This window comes from Nematolebias whitei, chromosome 9 (genome assembly GCF_014905685.2).
Source record: "Nematolebias whitei isolate Nwh7 chromosome 9, NemWhi1, whole genome shotgun sequence".
NCBI classification, from domain to species: Eukaryota; Metazoa; Chordata; class Actinopteri; order Cyprinodontiformes; family Rivulidae; genus Nematolebias; species Nematolebias whitei.
Genome location: NC_056506.1, coordinates 10,479,596 through 10,503,253, shown reverse-complemented (window position 1 = coordinate 10,503,253; position 23,658 = coordinate 10,479,596). Strand labels below are relative to the sequence as shown.

General features: G+C 44.4%; 1 protein-coding gene across 1 annotated transcript in view; it reads left to right on the top strand.

Moving 5' to 3' along the window:
• The window catches only part of tgs1 (trimethylguanosine synthase 1), a gene marked incomplete in the record, with an annotated part of 304,266 nt that overhangs the window by 240,842 nt on the left and 39,766 nt on the right, over positions 1–23,658 (top strand). The window contains 3 exon segments of the mRNA XM_037682064.1: positions 12,061–12,394; positions 12,488–12,649; positions 17,718–17,864. Of these exon segments, the coding sequence (XP_037537992.1) occupies positions 12,061–12,394; positions 12,488–12,649; positions 17,718–17,864 (643 nt within the window).

The following is a 23,658-nucleotide window of genomic DNA, read 5'->3' as shown; positions in this document are numbered from 1 at the left end:
ACAGAAGACCAAAGATAAAGGAGGACTAGAGCTACCCAATTTCTATTATTACTTTCTAGCCAACAGGCTAGAATACATTTCAAGATGGATAAAACACACACCCCTTGATGAACACTGGCTAGACGTAGAACAGACACTTTGCAATAATATAATGATCTCGGACCTTCCATTCATTAGCTCAAACATAAAACGACAGGAATGCTTTAAAAGCATCAATATCAGCTCCTCTCTGACAGCTTGGTGGGAGTTTCTTAAAATGACAGAGTCTTCACTAATTCCATGCAGACGTACACCCATCTGGAACAACCCTGACATCCTACAACAGAATAATAATACTTCCCAGGTTGGAGGTGTACAGGAATCTAATATTTGGAACATACATATGATGAAGTAAACTATATCCCATTTAACAGATTAATAACACAATATGGGATTGATAAGAATACATTTTTAGAATATCAACAAATTAAATCTATAACAAAAAATAAATTTAACCTTAATAACACTAGAATTGAAATACCAACAAGTGTATTAGAATTCCTAAATCTTAACCCTCCCAAATTACTATCTAAGGTTTACCGGACACTCATTAAAATAGATGAATCAATATCCCTTCTCACTGTAAAATAGGAGACAGACTTGTCAGTCAACTTTGACCAAAACTTCTGGTCTCAGATATGTCTAAGAACTTTTAAGATGATTAAAAACCCCAATTTACAATTAATACAATACAAAATCCTTCATAGAATACACTACACAGGTCAACAGATGTTCAGGATGGGTTTCGCATCATCTAATGTTTGCTCACAGTGTACAGACAATATTCCTGACAATTACATCCACACATTTTGGTTCTATCCACCTGTTCAGAGGTTTTGGTGCCGGATATGTGAAGACTTATCAAAGTGTCTGAGATGTAATATTCCACTCGCTCCGTCAGTTTGCTTATTGGGTCACTTAGATGATGTCACCTTGGAGAAAAAGTCAATTCACATGATTTTTACTGCTTTATGTATAGCAAAAAAAAACTATACTCATAAATTGGAAAAATAAAAATACACTTAGTATTAAACAGTATAAAGACCTTATGTTGGATTACATCAGTCTTGAGATAACCTGTACCTCCACATCAGAACAATCTCTCTGGGCTTCTTTTATTGGCTCCAACCCGTAGTGGAGGTGGGGACAACCCCTTTGATTTCGTCCCGTGGGGCATCGTGGTTGATGTGGGGGGGTGTCGGGGCTGGGGGCATGGGGGTGTCGTGGGCTCGGGGCAGTGGCGCTCAACTGGGGAGATGGCTTTGGTGGTTCTGGGCGTTGACCTCTGCTGGCTGCATGCAGGCCTCTGGGCGGTCTGTGCCAGCGGGCGCAGGTTGCTGGCCTGGTGGCCTGGCTGCTTCTGGGTGGGTTTAGGGTGGGCGCGGGTTCGGGGTTCTGGGGGAGTGTCGCTCCCAGGCTGGGGTTCCGGCTTGATCCGGGGTTCTCTGGTCTTGGTGGGTATGTTGTCGGGGTCTTGGGCCGGTGCATGCGCCGGTTCCCGGCCCTGGCCTGGGGCCTCTTGGTGCGCTGGTGGTCTTTGGGGCCTCTGCCTTGGGGGAGGGGGGTATGGGGGGGGTGGACTCAGCCTTGGTGTCTTCCTGCCTGGCTGTGGCTGCGGTCTTGTGCTAGGCTGGGGGTCTGGGCTGTGGGGGTGCTGTGGGTGGGGGGTGCTTTTGCTCGGGTGGCTCTGCACTGCTGGCCTGGGGGTGTCTGGGCGTGTTGGGCATGTGCCGTCCCTTGCATGGGGTGCTCTCATTGTGGGTGTTGCTATGGTGGACTGGTGGGTCCTTTTGTGGGGGCGGTGGTGCACTCTCGGTCATCGTGGTGCACTATCTGCGGCTGTTTGGACACTCCTGGCTGATTGTCGCTGCTGGAGTTTGGTGGCTTCTTTGGTTGGGGGGCTGGGTGTTGAGCTAGGGATCGGGTTAGGGGTCTGGACGATCTCGGGGGGGCTTGGGTCGCTGGCCCGGGTTCTGGTCGGTTCTCGGGGCTATGTGCCGGTCCGTGGCCTGGGTCCTTGATGGTGCGGCTGCCTCCTGCTCCTGGATGGATGCACTGGAGCCTTTCTCCCCTGGTGGATCTCGGAGAATGGGGGTGCCTATTGGGGTCAGCGGGGGAGCTGGCCCCCTGGGAGGGCATTGTCACCTCAGTTGTTCCTCCCCATCCCGACGTCTTCCTCCACCCACTCCATCACACCACCACTCAAGCAGGGCCTTGGGGTTCAGGTGCACTACTGAGCTGCGGGGAGGATCCTCCATCTCCGTGGTTTGTGGAGACCTGGGCCCCAATTTTATCGAACAACCTAGACACTCGCATATAACATTCTCACGACACATGCATATATAGGGTCTGGAGTGGGCACACGGTGGCATATAGGGGGTGGGATGTGTAATCATTCTCACCTCCGGGACCTGTGCCCACTCTCATATGTAGCATGTAGACATTTAGGGTTCTGGGCAAGTGTTGGGGAGGTGAACGGGCACTGCCTGCTCTCTGGAGAGGGGATGGGTCTGTGCCAATCGCCGCCTCATCCCCCCCCCCCCCCCCCCCTTTTAACCCCCCAAAAAACAACACATCCGCCTTTATCTTTTTTGGGGGGGGGGGGGGGGGGGGTGGGGTCGTTCTTATTTTTTTTGTCCTTCTTTTCCGGTTTGTATGGGGGGGGGGGGGGGGGGGGGGGGGGGGGGGGCTGCCTGATTGGGGTCTGGGCTGTGGGTTTGTATTGGGCCTTTGGGGGCAATTGGGGGTGGGGCTGGTGCTCCGGTTCTCCCTGGATTGTTTGAACCCCTTGATCGGGGTTCTTGGTTTCAATTGCCAGCCCTTTGTCTGGGGTGGCTGCCGGGTTCTGGTGGGAGGTCGGCTGTGGTTGTGTGTGTGTGTGTGTGGTCGTTGGTAGTGCGTGGCGGCGGTCGGGGACGTGGCTTCACTTCGACGGAGTGCTGGCTTGTCGGCCTGATGTGACATTCACGGTGCGGGGTGCTGTGTGTGTGTGTCTGGGGGGGGGGGGGGGGTGCATGGGTGGCATGCCGGGGCTTATCCGGGCCTATGGTGTGGGGCTTTAGGGATGCATTGGTGCGCTGGGCCGGCCTTCCTCAGCTGTTGCTCCCTGCTGCTCTGGCCCCTGACCTGGGGCCGGCTTGCGGTCACTGTTGGGCAGGTGGGGCGCATGGACGGCCCGACAGAGGCTTTGTCGGGCTGTCTCTGTGTGCCTGTTTGTCTCAGGTTGGGTTTTGGGTGGCCCCCCTCTCTTCGATCTGTTTTGGCCCCCCATTTGGTGGGTCGTGCTCCCCTCCGGTGGTGGGCCTCCCTGCCACCGGTGCATTGGCGGCTCTCAGCAGCTGGGGCTGGGTGGTGGTGTGTGTGCGGGCCCACCCTGGTGGCTGCTTGCGGGGGCCTGGGGGCCCTGCCTCTGTCGGCCCTCTGTTGGGGGGTGGTATGACCTCGAGATTCGGGGCTTGGTGTCCATGGCCGGATCCACTCTGGAGGAGCAGGTTGCCGGCGGGGCCTGTTGACTCGTTGCTACGGCCTCCTGGGGGTTTCTGCATTGTGGTTGCTGGGGATCGCCCAGGTCTTCCCTTTGCTTCTCTCTCAGGGGTGCGGGTGTCCCTGTTGGGAGACTACCGGAGTTCCGGGCTTGGGGGCCGCTGTGTGTCTGTGGTTCCGGTCTTCCCTGTGTTACCTTCGTGTCCTGTGGGGACGGGTTTATGGGTCCCCACATCTACTATTGAACATTTTTATGGAGAAACTTATAGTGATAAGCATGCTCACACAGGTGTTTAGATTCAGGTGTTTATCAGATACACACTCAGTTGGGTTGTGGTGGCCATCAAATATATATTGTATTACCATGTACTGTATAAAATACTTTCTAATGATGTTATAAGTATCATTATATAAGTTGTTTGTTGTTGTGGTTTCTGAGTTGTTGTTTTTTTCTTTCCACAGGTCTAGAGGCAGACTTCAATGATGTTGATTTATGTTCTCTTTATCCCTCTTTCTCTCCTCTATTCCTATCTCCTTCTTTACATTTTAACTCTTCTCTCACTTTTCTGCTTTGTTATCTTATTGTTTTCCGTCCCCGTGTCCATTACATCTGGAACAAACTCAAAGCATATTCTAATAAAATTTAATTTATATATCAAGTGGAGCATTAAGGGCAGCCATAATGCTCTGCTTGTGAAAGTAAATCTGTTGGGCATCACTTTGACACTCAGACAATAACTCTAAGTGTCACAATGCCGGACAGGACAAGGGGAAAAAAAAAAAAGAACTCTACAGCATCGGGCCGAACGCGTCCCCACACAGACAGAAGGGAATGAAAAGGAACAGAAACACATTCAAGAAGCTCTCCAAACATGTGGATATCCTAATTGGGCTTTTGTCAAGTCAGCGAGGAAATCTTCAAAACACACTAATAAACAGAAAAAGGAGAACAACAGACGGAAAAACATTGTCATCTCTTATGTTGCTGGAGTATCGGAGAAATTCAGAAGGATTTTCAACAAACACAACATCCCAGTACATTTCAAACCCAGCAGGACTCTCAGACAGAGGCTGGTCCACCCTAAGGACAAAACACTCATACACAAACAGAGTGGTGCGGTCCAATGCAGCAAGGACTGTCCAGACCTCTACATTGGAAAAACTAAACAGCCTCTTCACAAACGCATGGCTCAACACAGGAGATCCAGCTCTTCAGGACAAGATTCAGCTGTTTACCTCCACCTCACAGAGAAGGGACACTCTTTTGAGGACCAAAATGTGCACATTTTGGACAGAGAACATAGATGGTTTGAGAGGGGCATGAAGGAAGCAATTAATATAAAAAGAGAAAAGCCGAAAAAAAGGTTTGGGATGCAACCGCTGCAGGCAGACGTGTGTCGGTGAGCTCCAGGTATACCTCAGCAGAGATGGCTTTATAATAATAACTACTACATCACTCCGGATATAGAATTTATTCCTGAAACAGTGGACAAATACTTAATATTTGAACCTGACTAATTGGTGCTGGATTTTAGCAGCTTTTGGAAGTGATTCATCGGCTCAAGAGAAAGTCCTCTCACACGTGGGGAAGATGGCGACTGATCAAGATAAACCAACATTGAAATCTCTGATGAAAGCTATCCGTGAATCGAAAGAAGAGCTCACTGGACACATAAATCAAAAGATGGATTATATCCAACCATCGCTAACAAAAATAGAACAGTCAATGTCAACGCTGGCTGGACAGGTGCAGGAAATGGAGACCAGAATTGGAGCTAACGAAGACAACCTCTCTGACCCACAAGCACGCATACTCAAAATGGAGACTGAAATAACTTTCCTGAAGGAGAAAACGGACGATTTGGAAAACCAGAGCAGGAGATCAAATGTCAAGATTATAAACATTCCAGAAAGGTCAGAAGGTAACGACATGATTGGATTCGTGGAACGACTTATCCCGCGACTTCTCGGGGAGGAACACTTCCCAGCCCCGATCACCATCGAGAGGGCGCACCGCCTGGGGAGAGCGTCGGAGCGGACCAGACCTATCCTCGGGAAGTTTCTGAATTTCAGGGACAAAGACAAAGTGCTCCGTTTGGCCAGAAACAAGGGGACGATACAGTTGGATAATGGTCGAGTCTCATTTTATTCAGATTACAGCATCGAGGTGCAACGCAAAATGCTCGCTTTCAACGAGGTGAAGAAAAAACTACGGGAGAAAAATATTGAATACGCCAGTCGCTACCCTGCTAAACTGAGGATCCGACACGGAGGAGGATTTAAACTTTTTTCAGCCCCATCTGAGGTGGAGACCTTCCTGTCCACTGTTCGGGAGGAGGGATAGAACGTTCTCTTTGCAAGATGACAACGCACCAGGTCTGTTAACGGAAAAACAAGGTTACAAAAGATAATCCATAATTACTACCTCAAATGTTAAACCATAGAGTGTAATATCGGGCGCTGCTGTGTCTGATAACATCACATATGCGTTAACTAGATTTTATTAGAGTTAATACAGTCCTTGAGTGACTTTTTTTTTTTTTTTTTTTTACTTTCTTTGCCGGAATTCTTCCTTAGAAAAATATTTCTCTGCTGAGGATACCACAAACGTTTAGAAGCGGAGTTTAACCCACAATTTGTTTTTTGTTTACAGGAGGTTTAAGTGTGGGTTTTTTTTTTTTTTTCTTGGAGTCTATGGGACACTCTCTCTATGAGGTTCATTCTATGAGTATTGAAATTTGTAAACCCTTAGTAAAGGGTCAGAGATCTCTTTTTCTCCAAGTTATGTGCATCTCATGTTGTCACTTAACCAGAATATTTTTTCATAATGCTTAAAATGAATGGGACAGGACTACTAAACTGTATTTCATTGAATGTAAGAGGGATTAACAACCCCATCAAAAGGAAAAAAGTTATAACATACTTTAAGAAACAAAGCACAGACATCGCATTTATTCAAGAGACCCATCTCACAGATATAGAACATTTAAAGTTGCGCAGAGATTGGGTTGGTCACGTATTTTATTCTTCTTTTTCATCCAAAGCTAGAGGAGTAGCCTTGCTTATCAATAAAAATCTCAGATTTCGGATAAATCATATGGAAAAGGACAGATCTGGTAGATTATTTTTGATAGATTGTGTAATAAATACAAACAGAGTAATACTTGTATCTTTATATGGCCCAAACTTGGATAGCCCTGAATTTTTTAATGATTTAACCCTAAAACTGGCAGTATTTGAAGCTCCATGTATATTGGGTGGCGATTATAACATGGTTTTAAATCCATCAATGGATCGCTCTTTCTCTAAACTTTCTACACTGTCCAGATCTGCGATGGCTCTGACCCGGGGCATGAGAGAATTAGGATTGGGGGACGCATGGCGTTTACGTAATCCAACCAGCAAAGATTACTCATTCTATTCCAATGGCCACAACACATATTCAAGAATTGACATGTTTTTGACTTCACACTCACTTCTTTCACAAATTAAAACCTGTTCTTATTTAGCAGCTACGATTTCAGACCATAACCCCGTACAAATAAAATTAGAAGTTAACCAGCCTACTTCTACTTCTCATGGTTGGAGATTCAGAGAAAATCTTCTTAGAGACCCTGAATTTATCACTTATGAACACCAAAATTGACATATATCTGGAAGTAAATTTACATACCTCCTCACATTCAAACATATGGGAAGCACTCAAAGCTTATATGAGGGGGCACATTATTTCATATGTTTCATATGAAAACAAACAAAAAAGGGAACAGCTTTCTCAATTAGAAAAAGACATAAGAACTCTGGAGATTGACCATTCAAGAACAAAACACCCTGAATTACTTAGTGTCCTAAAACAAAAACGGATTTTATATGACAACCTGTGTACTAGTAAAGCTGAGGCAGCAATGGCTAGGACAAAATATCATTACTACGAATACAGCAATAAAACAAGCAAACTACTGGCGTGGCAGATAAAAAAGGAGGACAATGAAAAATGTATTCATAGTATTAAAACAGATGATGGTAGACAATTAGAAAATACAAAAGACATAAATTTTGAATTTTAAAAATATTATCAATCATTATATAAATCTGAGCTTGACTAGGACAGTGTAGATATAAAACAATTTTTAAACCAATTACACTTACCAAAGATTAATACAACCGACAAAGACATACTGGATGGTGAAATAGGTGAGGAAGAGGTTTGCCTTGCTGTTGGATCGTTACAAAATAATAAAGCCCCAGGGCCAGACGGCTTTCCAATTGAATACTTTAAAACCTTTTCAAACAAATTACTTACCCCCCTTACAGACATGATAAAGGAGGCATTCCAAAAAAACAGTACTTCCCCAATCTTTAGAACTTGCAACGATTACATTACTTCCCAAACCTGAAAAAGATTAAAAAAAAGTGTGGTAACTATAGACCCCTCAGCCTTCTCAACTCCGACTATAAGATCTTGTCTAAAATAATAGCAATTTTAATAGCTGTTTTAATAGCAATAATTTTAGACTGGAGAAAATAATACCAAAAATTATTCATGCAGACCAAACAGGTTTTGTTAAAAACCGACAGGGAGCGGACAATATCTGGAGGCTATTTCATATTATTGATATTGCTAAAAGAAAGAGGTACCCCCTGGCAATCTTGTCCATGGATGCTGAGAAGGCGTTTGACAGAATTGAACCGGATTTTCTTTTTGAGACCTTAAGCACTATGAATTTTGGTGAAACCTTTATTAGATATGTAAGAACACTCTTTAATGGCCCTAGATCACAGATTTTGACTAATGGAGTTCTGTCGGACGCCTTCTCGCTCTCCCGAGGCTGTAGACAGGGCTGTCCGTGTTCTCCTAGCTTGTTTTCAATTGCCATAGAACCATTAGCAATTGCAATTCAGTCTGACTTATCTATTACAGGTATGAGGGTAGGTACAGAAGAACATAAACTTGCGCTATATGCAGACGATCTGTTGGTATTTATATCTGATCCGTCTAAATCCTTTCCATCTTTACTGGCATGCCTGGGGTCGTACAGTGCAGTTTCTGGCTACAGAATCAATTATTCCAAGAGTGAAGCGTTTCCACTTAATATGACAGAGCAGGAGACACAATTATTACCTGGTTCATTTAAATGGTCTCCGGATGGTTTTACATACCTTGGCGTTAATATCAGTTCCTCATTTGATCAGATTTACCAAAGGAATTACACATCATTAATTAATAAAACTAAAACAGAGCTGGAACGATGGATGGATCTCCCACTAGCGTTAATTGGCAGAGTCAATTCAATTAAAATGTCTATATTACCTAAATTTATCTACTTATTTCAATGTGTCCCCTTAAAAGTCCCAATGAGATTTTTCAAAGATTTGGATAAAGCAATATCTCTGTTTTTATGGCAGAAAAAGGTCCCAAGAGTTAAGCTTCTTACTTTACAGGCTCCTTATGCTAAAGGCAGTTTAAATTTACCAAATTTTAGAATATATTACTTAACTTCCCAGTTCCGTATTCTATGGATGTGGGCTCACTCAAATCCCAACGACGTGAGGTGGTTCTCGATAGAACAACAAGAATTTAAATCGATGTCACTAGCAACTATCCCCTTTTTGTTCAAAAAAGCAACTCTACAATTACCTCAAATCCTTTAATTTTATCCACCTACAATGCTTGGCTTCAGTTACATGTTCTCTTAAACCTAAACACACAAATGTTTGTCAACACACCTAACATTCCCCAACCTATAGCAGATGGTATTCTACAAACTTGGGTCAGAAAAGGCATTAGAACAATCGGCAATCTTTATACCAATAATGTCTTTGCCAGCTTCAGTCAATTATCTGAATTTTATGACTTACATAGGCATAATTATTTCGAATATTTACAAATCAGACACTGGATTAAGAGCCAAACATTGGATATATTTCCAAATAAACCAGAGGAAACATTGTTGGAAACATGTTTATTAGATTCCAAGCGTACCACTACAAAAGGACTTATCTCTTGTGTTTACAAGATTGTTCTCGACTATTTACAAGCTTATGAGAAGTACTCAAAAAAATCGAACTGGGAATCGGACTTAAGCTGCAAATATGATGACAAAAGCTGGAACAGGTTATTAAATTCATCCCAAACAATATTAATATTAACAAAACACAGGCAAATTCAATTTAATATTATTCATCGCATGTATTATACCCCACATAGGTTGAATAAAATGAATGCCAGCATTACTGACAAATGCCAGAGGTGTAAGATATCTGTGGGGGATCTTCTTCATATGCTTTGGAGTTGTGTACACTTGAAAACTTACTGGAATAATGTAATTTTGATAACATCAGCAGTTTGTGGGCTTTCTTTAGACGCTGACCCCAGGCTTTGGATACTAGGAGATGTTATGTCCCTGAAATTATATCCTTGCAAGAAATACTTTGTTTTGGGTTTTATTTCTGAAGTTTGTCAGTTTCTTTTTGTTTTTTTTCCATCTCACTCATCATCTGCAGCAAAAAAGTGTATACTTAAAAATTGGAAATCTGTGGTGCCACCAAACCAGAAACATTGGATCAACGAACTGTTGTCATACTGCACTCCTGAAAAAATTCTTCATTCGACACGTGGGAACATTGGCTAAGTTCGAACAGATATGGACTCCTTTCCTGGACAAACTAACCAGATTAGATCTGGTAGACTGATTTGATCTTTATTGATCTTTACTGTCTCGTGTCAGTTCTTTTGGTATTTTTGTTGTATTCATTACTCTTAACTCTGGCCTTTCAAAAATATGTTTAATGTTAAATGTAATATTATGTATTACATGTGTTCTACATGGAGAGAGTGGGTGGGGTGGGTGGGTTTTATTTCTGAAGTTTGTCAGTTTCTTTTTGTTTTTTTTCTTATGTGTATGTTTTGTGTATTAAAAAAGAAAATTTGTAAATTTTGTACACTGGAAGTATAATATGTATGGTTATACATTTTGAATAAATATATCTATAAAAAAAGAAAAAGAGAAAAGCCGTCTCTTAACAGAGGAGGAGACCTCAGATTTCCACATTCAAAAACCTATAATGCAACTTTAAGACTGATTCTCAGCCAGTTTTCACACCTGGTGGGAACAGAGGGGTCTCATCTGTGAATTAGAGTAACAAAGACTTTAAGAAGTCCCCTACTGTTAAGGTGTGGAGGTGTGACTTGTCAAATCTACATATGTGTCTTATCTCACTCAGCCTTATAACCTGAATCTCTCACTCACTGCTCATTAAATTGAGAAAGCTCCTCGGATGAGGAGCGAAACATCTTCTGTTACAAATAAAGTCCAGTTGTTTTTGTATTGAACACTTTTTGAATTCCCCCTGTGAATAGTAAACAGCCATCAGGGTGCTAATGATCCATTGTTAGGCTGATGGCCCTTATTGACCATGTGAGCAGCTGGTTTTGGTTGTCAGCAGCAAACTGGTTGATCCACTCTGAGAAGGTGCTATTTAAGAGACTGAGCTGAACACAGCACCTCAGACTGAGGAAGTCTTTCAGATGAAAGACGAAACGCTTCTACAATTTTTTGTTGTTTTGCTTTGTTTTGCTTTTTGAATGTCCAGAGGACCAGATTTAACTTTTTTAGATAATGTTACTAACACTGGATGTCCTCACAAACTGGAAGCTCAATCCGACAGGACTGGTACTGACAACGGGGCTAATGTCGTGAAGGCAGTGGAAGCATCATGCTTTGGGGTGTTTTTATGCACATGGGACAGTACGACTGCACTGTATTAAGGAGAGGACCGGGGCCATGTATTGCGAGATTTGGGGGAAAAACCTCCTTCACTCATTTAAAGCATTGAAGCTGTGTCATGGCTGGGTCTTCCAACATGACAATGACCCGAAGCATACAGCCAGGATAACCAAAGAGTGGCTCCGTAAGAAGCATATCAAGGTTCTGGAGTGGCCTAGCCAGTTTCCAGACCTAAACCCTATAGAAAATATTTGGAGGGAGCTCAAACTCCATGTTTCTCAACAACAGCCCAGAAACCTGGCTGATCTAGAGAAGATCGGTGTAGAGGAATGGGCCAAAATCCCTGCTGCAGTGTGTGCAAACCTGGTGAAAAACTACATGAAACGTTTGACCTCTGTAATTGCAAACAAAGGATACTGTACCAAATATTAACATTGATTTTCACAGGTGTTCAAATACTTATTTGCAGCAGTAACACACAAATAAATTATTTTAAAAAAGCATACATTGTGCTGAGTGATCTGTTCTTGTCTTCAAAGGGTGCATAGAACTTGGTGAGGGCATCAGGCAGTGATGAGTCTCTAGAGCATTGTTCACTTCATGTCCCTGCACATACTCCGTGGGTCTTGTGAGGTGAATTAACCCTGGATCCTCTGTGCATATGTGGCTCTGGTCCCATTGAGGCCCCATTGCGGCCCCATTGCACTGTTAACCTTGTGTTAACCTGCGTATGACAAATAAACAACATAGCTCTTGTTTCTGGTGATGTTAAGGAAGGAGGTTAATACAACATTTACTGTTTGTTTTACAGGTTCAGAACTTCCTTGAGAAGGTGCAAAGGGACAAACAGATAAGTGAGTTTGACCGGTGTGAGTGGCGAAGAGAAAACATACCTGAGGATAAACCCCAACACCTGATGATGGGAGAAGAAGAGAAGAAGAGGAACAAGGCCATGAAGAGAGTTAAGACTCAAAATGAAGATCCTGTGGTTGAAGAAAGTTCTTCTGAATCCAGTCATGATGAAAGGACAGAGGAGTGCAGTTCACAAAACACTGCCTTCACCTTCACCACGGAGTCCGTGGAGGTTGTAAGGGAACATCCGTCTCTACAAACTCCAGACTTTCTGCTGTCGGACACATGTGAAGGTAACAGTGTAACATACCGGTAGATTATTATAAGGTGTTTGTACGTTGAACATTTTTGCAGTGTAACAATGAATAATGTGCACGCCTGTGCAGAGCTGAGTGTGAGGTGCAGGAAGAAACCAAAGAAGAAGAAGAAGCGAAGAAAGACGCAGCAGGTCCCTGCAGAGATGGCAGCCGATCCTGAATTAGCTAAATACTGGGCTCAGCGCTACAGACTCTTCTCTCGGTTTGACGAAGGCATCAAGTTGGACAGAGGTTAGTTTGGGTACCACACTCACTACAACCTAATCAACAAAACTGTCTTTACAGGGAAAAATCAGCCACACATTTATTTATGTCTGTTTTATTTATTTATATATGTGCAGTCAATAACCATGATTTTTCTGACAGTCTAAAATTCTTCTACTTTTTTATTTTAGGCAGATTTTTTTCAAATGCTTTCATAACCTCACAGGAACTTTACTACACTGTTGTGCTGCTGAGGTTGGAAAATCCTCCACATTAAAATAAACTGTAAATGCAAGTTTTATTCTCATATTTACTACATCATAAAATAATGAATTCCTCTCTGTATTTTTTTTTTGCCTTTTACCTCTATCCCTATATATTTTTTATTTTAGCTCACTAGTTGGTACTCAGCTTTTGCATTCAGAGCCTCTGTAAAAATCTACTGAGGCAGAGTTCAACTTACCCTTCAACACCAGCCACAGCTGAAACAAAGTGCTGAACATAAATAATAAATAAGATAAAAGAAAGCGCAGCACGGTGGCGCATCTGGTAGAGCTGCTGCCTCTCAGCGAGCAGGTCCTTGGTTCAAACCCCGGTCCAGGGGCCTTTCTGGGTGAAGTTTGCATGTTCTCTCCGTGCATGCGTGGGTTTTCTCCGGGTACTCCGGTTTCCTCCCACAGACCAAAAACATGCATGTTAGGCTGATTGGTAACTCTAAATTGTCCCTAGGTGTGAGTGAGAGAGTGAATGGTTGTTTGTCTCGTTTGTCTCTATGTGGCCCTGTGATGGACTTGCGACCCGTCCAGGGTGTACCCCGCCCCTCGCACAGTGATTGCTGGACATGGGCACCAGTGACCCCCGTGACCCAAAATGGAATAAACGGGTAAAGAAAATGGATGGATGGATAAAAGAAAGCATAAAAATAAAGTGACAAAGCTAAGCAATACACAATAGTGAATTAAAAACTTGTTAAAACGACAAGTTAAAACAGATAAAATCAGTACCAATAAAAATTAAGTAAATCAAGGCTAATTTCAGACTAAGATAGCTCTAAAAAGTTGACTATTTTTTTGTGGGGGAAAATATATACATTGCCTGGCCCAAAAAAAAGTGGCCACCAAAAACAAGGTCACACACTAATATTTTGTTGGACCACCTTTAGCTCTGATTATGGCATGCATTCGCTGTGGCATTGTTTCGATAAGCTTCTGCAATGTCACAAGATCTATTTCCATCCAGTGTTGCATTACTTTTTCACCAAGCTCTTGCATTGATGATGGCAGTGTAGATGAACATATGCATGATATATTCATAAATTAAACGGGTTCTTTCATTTTTCTGGACTGTATATAACGTGCATTGAATTTAATAAAATGTATCGTGAGACGTTATTTATCTTTGACCCATCAAAATGAATGTGGTCATTTATTTACAGAATCAAAGTTTAACATCAAACATTTACATCAATTTGGCACATTGAAAAATAACAACATGGCTAATTTTAGCGAGCTATACAAGTGATTGATTATCCACACGGCGGTGGATGAGCACTTTACACAGACATTTCTAAAATTATCTGGAATGATTTCTACTTGATAGAAGAATTTAAAGAGGAAAGATGAAGTTTAGTGGGAGAAAAGATGGGTGAGGGGGTTTGTTTATGTCGGCACTCAGAAACAGCACTCTCCGGGTTTCTCAGCTTTTCCCCGGTACACTTAGGTGGCAGAATTCAACTCTTTTACCTGGAGATGTCCCCAGCGGTACGAAAGTCCATTCAACGCACCCTTTCAGCGTCTCCGTAGGAACAGCTGTGAATCGTCCGAAGTAGTGACGGTATTCCGTTCGACACAAATTCACCTCAGCAAGTGGACTTCACATGAGTGGAGTCCGTCAGAGTTCCACCCAGATGTGGAAGAAAGTTATAATCCCATAAGACTCGGAAGAGCTCTGTGGTCATGTCAGGACCTTCCTGTTTCCCAGCACGGGAGCTCGACCGCAACCTCGGCTCGACTCAACTGGAACTTCGACCCAACAGGAACTGGGACCCAACAGGAACTGTGAGACTCTGTGAGACTCCGTGAAACTCCGTGAAACTCTGCCTTAAACTAGGAAGTACAGACATTTTAAAGAGCTCTATTTCCGGTTCATTTGGGAGTCCCTGATTGGTCAATGTCGACCAGACAGGGGTGTGGTTTGTGACGTAAGAGGTCACAAGAAGTCAGAAGACAGCAAGAATGTTATGGAACAGATTGAAAATGTTTTTCAGACAGACGAGAGAAATGTTTGGGCGAGTTTGGGAAAACAGGTGCCAGCTTCTCTGTTTACGTCTGAGAGGATTTAAAAACAACACAGCTCGTTCCAACACTTGTCTGCTTAAACTCCGACCTTGGACCAAACTTACGCTGCTCATTCAAAGACAGAAAAATCAGAAAATGCATAATTACTCTGTAACAGACCTTAACATGAATTCTAACTTTGCATGAGGATTAAAATAATCATTGTTACTGTTTTCACAGTTAATAAAAATTGATTAGTTCACTGTAACATCTAAAATGTTTGAACTAAAACACTTTGATTATCAAACATTTGTAAAACAGTAATGATAATAGAAAAGAGAGTGTTCTTTCACTTGAATTTTCAAGAAAGAAAGTCTCAGGATGGGTGAACCTGTATTTCTGGATTCAAATCAATGAAATGACAGTTTCTGTCCCACAAGGTCAAGTTTTGACATCAGGTCAAGTTCACTACAGCAGGTTCTGACCACTGCCCAAAGCTTTCTCCAACACATCCCAAAGATTCTCAATGGTGTAAAGGTCTTGACTCTGTGGTGGCCAATCCATGTGTGAAAATGATGTCTCATGCTCCCAGAACCACTCTTTCATAATTGAAGCCCGATGAATCCTGGCATTATCTTAGAATATGCCTGTGCCATCATGGAAGAAAAAAATCCATTGATGGAATAACCTGGTCATTCAATATATTCAGGTAGTCAGCTGACCTTCTTTGAGCACATATTAGGGCTGGGCCATATCATATCGTTTACGATAATACCGGTAAAAAAAAGTTTGCCTGGGAAAATAAATGATATTACTATATGCTAATTTCATGACGTAAGTACGTCAGTGTTTGCCCCGCCCCGTTAACAGAACGGAGCGCGCCAAAATACCGAACCATACTGCGCACCCCCCCATCCACCTGTCTGTACTGGCGTAATGCTAATTTGCTGCGCACAATACTAGCTAGCTAAAATACTAAAAACAAACAACTCGCGGCTCGGCTGCGTTTCTCCATCCAGCTCTAACTGTGAGTACAGACAGTGACAGCTCAACTGTCTCTCCCTCTCCCTCACCAGCGCAGCTTGGCTTCTTTCTCTCTCCCCACCGAGCTCTGGGCTGCCGGTGCGGGCACAGTGGGTCCGCCCACTCTAAACTGCCGGTACAAGCACGCGCAGGTCTGTCTCTTGAGTTCCACAGTCCATGGACCAAGAAAAGAGGCAGGTGATCAAAGACAGAGCCGTCAGAGAAATTAATCATTCCTGCAGGAACAGACGAAGCTGAAACACCAACAAACTTCAGGGTCAGCTGATCACCTTGTTACAAGTTTTCGAAGTTATAGCTCATTTAAAGGCAACATATGTTTTGTTGTATGTTACATTTATGCTCAACAGATCTTAAACTTCATTTTATTTAGTTATTTTAGGACACTTCACCTGCACTTTCGTTTTTGTGGTAGATTTTGTTGATCTATATTTTGTGCAGACTTTTTCAATCTAAATAACAGAAGGATCTTTTTTATTTTTATAGTTTGAGACTGAATACTTTACTAAATAAAGTAATTTCAGTAAAATTAACCCTTGTTTTTTAGTTTTTATATAATACAGCAAAGCAGCATGTTAAGTTAATTTTGTCAAATGATAACTATGATTTCTGGTTTTTATTTATTTTTGTTATCATGAAATTTATCGTTATCGTCAGAATGCTCTGAAATATCACAATATTATATTTGAGCCATATCGCCCACCCCTAGCACATACTGTTGCTGAACCTAGACCTGACCAACTGCAACAACCCCAGATCATAGCACTGCCCCACAGGCTTGTACAGCTGGCACTAGGCATGATGTGTGCATCACTTCACCTACCTCTCTTCTTACCCTGATGCGCCCATCACTCTGGAACAGGGTAAATCTGGATTCATCAGACCACATGACCTTCTTCCATTGCTCCAGAGTCCAATCTTTATGCTCCTTAGCAAATTGTAGCCTTTTTTTTCGTTTAGCCTCACCGATTAGTGGTTTTCTTAAGGCTACACAGCTGTTCAGTCCCAATCCCTTGAGTTACCTTTGCATTGTTCATGTGGAAATGCTCTTACTTTCACTATTAAACATGGCCCTAAGTGCTACTGGTGTTTTTTTTTAAATTTTTTATTTGATTTCACCAAACATTTAAGTGATCACTAATCATGATCATTCAGGATTTTTTTCCAGCCACATTTCTTCCTCGAAGACGATGGGTCCTCACTATCCTTCCAGTTTGTAATAATGCGTTGGACAGTTCTTAACCCAATTCTAGTTGTTTCTGCTATCTCCTTAGATGTTTTCTCTGCTTGATGCATGCCAATGATTTGACCCTTCTCAAACAGACTGACATCTTCTCCACGACCACGCGATGTGTCTTTCGACATGGTTGTTTAAGAAATGAGAAGCAACTCATTAAACCAGTTGGAGTTAAATAACTTCTTGCCTGCTGAAAGATAATTGCCCATGCAGTAATTATCCAATAGGAGGCTCGTACCTTTTTGCTTAGTTAAATCCAGGTGGTAACTTTTTTTTTTTTGGCCAAGCAGTGTACAAAAAAAGTATTTTTAAGCAATTAAATAAGGTGGTCCGTTTGTCCTCTTATAAGGAACACTAACTGTGTTAAAGGTACTTCCAGGGTTTCAATGATGGCTGGCTTGTAGAAAATAACTCCATCTATAATAAGGGTTATAAACTAAGGTGCATGATTTTTCAAAGGTTTTACTTTTAGAGACAAAAGTAAAGAGCCCTCTAAGAGTCTCTGATTGTTAAAACAATTGCTGCTTGTTTTATGTTTCAGAGGGATGGTTCTCTGTGACACCAGAGAGGATTGCGGAGCACATCGCTCTCCGAGTGGCGCAGAGCTCCCCCAACTCTCAGCTGGTAATAGATGCCTTCTGTGGTGTGGGAGGAAATGCCATCCAGTTTGCTCTCACTGGAAGAAGAGGTGAGTCGTGTGTGTGTGTCATTAAGGCCATGCCCTCTAAGGTTAGTCCCTTTCATCCACATAGAAAGACTGTTTTAGTTATATGGGGAGAAAATCCTCAAATGTTGCTCCAACCTAAACACAACCTTTTGAAAACTTGAGCTCATAGTTTCATCTACAAGTCCAACTAAACGTACTTCATCAGTAACAAGTCCAACTGAACGGACTTCAACAGTAACAAGTCCAACTAAACATACTTCAACAGTAACAACAGATTACTTGCTTGTGTTTGGGCTGCAGACACTAGAACTGCAGCAAACTGTTGTTCCTGAATCACTTCAGTGAACAGACAAAGCTGATGAAGAGCAACAACCTGAAACAAAGCAGAGTAAAACCCCTACTATTACACCAAATAATCCAACAATACATTGTTTTTTTCTTCACTTTACTGAAATGGCAACAATACTAAAATAAACTGACTGAGTAGGAGTGAGTCATCCTCCGATTTCCGGATCCCCCTTGTAATTCATTAAACAGCGAAAGAGTCTCTTTCTTTTGCACTTTCGCTGTAAATGGTAAATGGACTGTACTTATATAGTGCCTTTCTATCTTATTTCAAGATACTTGAAGCGCTTTACACTACAATCTGTGTCCTCATTTACCCATTCATACAGCACTCTACTAGATCTCTACAAAGCTAATTGAACAAATCATTCTAAAGAGACTAATCAGAGTTTTATCACATTCATACGCTGATGGGACACACATCGGAGGCTATGAGGGGTTCAGTGACTTGCCCAGGGACACTTCGGCATGTGACTGCTGGTTGATTCGAACCCCCAACTCTCGCACTAGAGGACGACTGCTCTTACCACTCAGCCACAGCCGCCCCGGAAATTAAAACAGAAGTAAACAAAAATATTTATTTAAAGTTTTATCAGGAGGAGAAAGTCAGCTGTCACTAAAAGAGCTCGATCACAGGTGAAAAGATGAAGCTGCGATGACGTCAGAGGGAACGGAGGGTTGGATGGATCACGTGATATGTGAGCAAAAGTCGGACAAACACTTTCAGAATGTGGAGGTTGGTTCTGAGAGCTCAAGTCAGAGTCTGGGGTACGAGTCTGTGATAAAAAAAATACAGGCATGGGTTATTCAGAGGCAGGAAAAGTAAAACTTATCCAAGGTTTTCAGCTGGAATTGGTGGTCTGAAGGCAGAGCAGACGTGGATGTCCAGATATCTGGTGGGCAGAAGAATCTGTCTTGGGGAAGGCAAAGGGAGGAGGAATCATGAAGTGGGTCAAGAACAGAGCAGGAACAAAAACGCTGGATTACTTCAGGCATGAAGAGATAGACAATCTGCAGAGTCTTGGGAGTTCTTAAGAAGCACGTCACAGGTGCTAAATCATTTAACGTAATTTATTTTAAATAAACAATGTGTGGCTCATCCATCAATCAGCCAATCGTGTGTCATGTCCAGTCTTATTTTGAAAAACCACGATAGAGCAAGGCTGTGAAAGTTGAACCGCCAAGTAGCAAGGGACTTCTTTACATGTACAACTGATTAATTTGAGAATACCTAATTAAAGATGGCTTCCACTGCCAGCTAACCTTAGGAAACCTGACAATGGCTATAATGTTCAGTTCTATTTCGTATAGGCTGCGCCCTTTAAAGGCTGTCGCTGGTGGGTTTTATCCTGTCACGCGAAGTGTAGCACTGAAAACTTTACTCCACGCCCACCTGTTGTGTGGGCCTCACTCGGTCCGTACAAATTACGTTGAGAGTGGGTAATCGGCTCCCATTTTTCTTCAGCAAGCGATCAGCACTGATCTTCACAAGAACGCGATGTCCAGCAGCAACACCATCCGCCTGTGCTCGTCCTGCAAGATCGGCTACATGCTGAGCTTCGACCGGCACGACACCTGTGAAGGATGCGTGAGTCCCCGCCACGCCGATCTCGCCTCCTCCTGCCGTCTCTGTGACCTCCTTCCTCCTGAGGAGAGGCAGAGGCGAGCAGCCTTGTTCAAGGCTAATGTCGAGGAGTGCCTCTCCGTGGCAGGAGACTGTTCACTGGACGTCGCCATCGCCTCTTTTGACGCCAGGTCTCGGAACAAATCGGATGGTTCTTCGAGGACAGGCAACGTGAGAGTGTAGTGTTGGAACGGGAGGGGGGGGGGGGGGGGAGGGTCCCCCCCCCCCCCCCGGGCCTTTCCGCATCAGCAACCACACAGCTCCCAGCTGTCGGTGCCCTGCTCGCAGAGCTGCCCGGCATAATCCAGGAGGCGGCTGACACGAAGGGACTTTCCGTCCCTCTCCTCCCCCCGCCCAGATCGGATGATCTAGCGGGAAGGTTTGGCTCCACCCCGGCTCGCCGTCCTGACCCCATCTGGCCTCGTTTCCCAGCAGTGACGTCCTACTGGAACGAGGCTGCAGCTGGACCTGGTAAACTGAGAGCGCCCGTCTCCATCTTCACTCCCATCACCAGAGTGGAGGGGTTTACTGAGCGGAATTTTCCCTCGGTTCCCCCCCGCAGCCAATCCTGGCGGAAGCACTCGGGGCAAAAGTGTCCAGGTTGGACCAGCGTCCTGTCCCTCTAGGGAGACACGACCAGACGGTGACGTCACTCTCCAGCCGAGCCCACCAGTGTGCGTTCCAGGCAGCCGCAGCGAACAACAATGTCGCTCTGCTGGCCTATAGCACCTCCAAAAGGCTGGAGGACACAGACCTGCCTGAGGAGACAAAGAGCTCGCTCTGCAAAGCGTCTGACGTCATCCTCAACCTGTGCGCCTCCTCTGCTTTCTGCCTGTCTCGCTTCGCCACCTGGATGACAATGATCCAAAGGTCCACCTGGCTCCGACACTCCCCTCCTTGTCGGAGAAACTGCAGAAAGACCTGCTGGAGGACCCCATCATGACGGACGCACTGTTCGGGGCCAATTTCAAGGCCATGCTTGAAAAATCAAAGAAGTCGGAGGAGGAGGTGTCGAAGACTGTGCGCCAATTGATGAAGCCGCACTCCTCCTCCACCCCCCCCACCCGCTGGAGAGATCGTCGTGGCCAGAGGCAGCAGCAGAGACGCTCCACAGCTGCAGCAGTGACCTCCCGCCCTGCTCCGCCGCCGGCCCCTCCTGCCAGAGAACAGTCCTTCTCATTGCGGCAACCAGCGGCTCAACGTTTCCCCAGAGACCGCCAACAGGTGCCGCCCTGGAACAACCAGCCTCGGGGCTCATGGGGGAGAAGATATAAGAAATGACTCCTTGCGGAGGATGTGTGTGTGTGTAATGATGACATGAGTTTTAAAATAAAATGAAAACATCATTCAGAGAATAAAGTGTCTTCTGATTCCAGCCTGACTGCCAGATCGAATGATCTCACAGCAGCTTCTCTTGTCACATCCTCCACACAAAATGAGCCGATGATCTCAAAACAAGTTTTTAAACGTCACCGTAGCTCAAGAAACCACACAAAATACTCGCTTGACACAGCAACTAAAAATTATTTTTTTCAGCAGACCGAGCCCAGAAGAAAACCTCACTTTCAGCCCAGGGTGTGTTCTGCTTCTTCTGACCGCAGCGGGGACAAACGCGTTTCCCCATGCCAGCTGCAGCCTCCACCCAAACGGCGTCGCATTTCTGACGACACGCATGCCTCTCCTCAGTGCACGTTAGCTCACATTAACTCTGCAGTGAGCCCGCAGCCTGAGCGCGGCATAGAGGCGCTCTCAGGGCCCTCTCTGGGGGGGCCTCCCCATGGGTCGCTCGGAGTACGTCTCCGCAGCACATGACGATGGTGGGGGCCCTGACTTGGCTGACGTCCATAAAAGACATGACGCAACACAAAAACACGTGCCCTTTCCCAGAGCGTTACGCAGAGTGGCAGCGAGCATGCTCCCTGGACAGATGGATGAACCATCTTATCAGCAGAGGTTACACGCTGCAGTTCGCAGCTCGACCCCCACCGTTCAGAGGGATTATAGAGACAGTTCTGTCATCTCCAGAACATATCTTGTCCCTCCATGCAGAAGTTCAGGAATTACTGTTAAAAAATGTAATTTCCAGGTTTCCCAACGGAGAGGTAAACTCAGGGTTTTACTCACGTTACTTCCTGGTTCCGGAAAGGACCGGAGGATTGAGACCCATTTTGGACTTATACGTTTTCAACAAGTCGATCATGGAGAGACAGTTTCATATGCTGACAAACAGACAGCTGTTGGACAGCATTTACCAAAACGACTGGTCTACCTCCATCAATCTCAAAGACACCTATTTTCACATTCCAATCATTCCAAAACACAGAAAGTTCCTGTGCTTCTCCTTCCAAGGGACCCAGTACCAATACAACAGGCTCCCGTTCGGTTATTCCCTCGCACCACGCACGTTTTCAAAATGCGTGGAGACGGCTCTGCAGCCGCTACACAGAGCAGGGATGAGAATTCTGTTTTACCTGAACGATCTGCTGCTGCTGACCCGATCCAGGCAGGAAACAACGACGCAAACCAAAACGCTGACATCACATCTGTTAAACCAGGTTTTCGCCATAAACTGGGAGAAGAGTTCGGTTCTCCTGGCCCAGATGATTGTGTAGTGAACTAAGCTTCAGGTCAAATCTGAGCTTCCTGACACAAGAAACTGAGTCGAGCATAGTTAGAGTCAGTGCAGATGACCAGCGTCTGGATGGAGCGTTCCACTGCCATCTGTAGGCCTATTAGGATTCCAGCTATCTCAGCGTACTGAGAAGACTGAGAGCCCAATTTATATGCCAAATCAGTGCCCAAGTGTGACTTCTTATTTTGACCATAGCGGATGTCTAGGTTAAAACTTTGAAGTGCCATAAGCCATGTGGCTACACGTGAGTTTGTCACCACACCATCTCTGATGCGTTGGCTGTTTAGAAACGTTACTGGCTGGTGTTGTGTCTCAACAATAATCCTCTGTCCACCAATATAGCAGGAGAAATGTTTCACTGCCCACACAGTGGTCAATAGAGCCTTCTCACAGTCTGAATACCTTAATTCAGGGCCTGCCATTGTTTTGCTGGCATAGGCCACAACACGCTTGTCTTTGTCGTGTATTTGGTACAGACCTGCACTCATGCAGTGAGTTGAGAAGCCCACTTCCAAGTAGAACTCTTTGTTGTAGTCTGGGTAGACTAGACATGGGGCTAACTTGAGCCTGTCTTTAAGAGCGTTCATTGCCTGCTGCTGTGTATCAGTCCAGACAAAAGGAACGTCTTTCTTTAAGAGTTCAGTCAGTGGTTTTGCGAGATCCGCATAATGCTCTATGAACTGGCGAGAGTAATTACACACTCCCAGAAAACTCTGTAGTTCTTTGAGATTGGTTGGGACTTTGAGGTTGTCTAGGCCTTGGGTGCGAGTCAATTGTGGTTGTATTCCGTCTGGACCTACTAGGAGGCCAACGTAGTCCACCTTGGTTCTGTACCACTGGCACTTTGACAGTGAGATTTTAGCACCAGCAGTTGTTAGCTGATTTAGTACGTGGTCGATCTCAGCCAAATGAGAGTCCAGTGTTGGCTGCCTCAAAAGGATGTCGTCCACGTAGATCAGTGTCCCACGCTCGTGGGCGTCTGGACATGCTTTGTTCAAAAAGATGTTGAACTCTGCAGGTGAGTTAGCGTAGCCAAAGGGACACCTGGTAAAGGTGTATTGTCGGCTGCCAAAAGTGAAAGCTAGTTTGTGTTGGTCCTCGGCGCGCACAGGGATGGTCCAAAAACCAGAGGCGACGTCGAGGGTCGAGAAGTACTTACCATCGGTGACCTTTGGCAGTTCCTGATGGAGCTGAGTCATTGGCCACCTGGATAA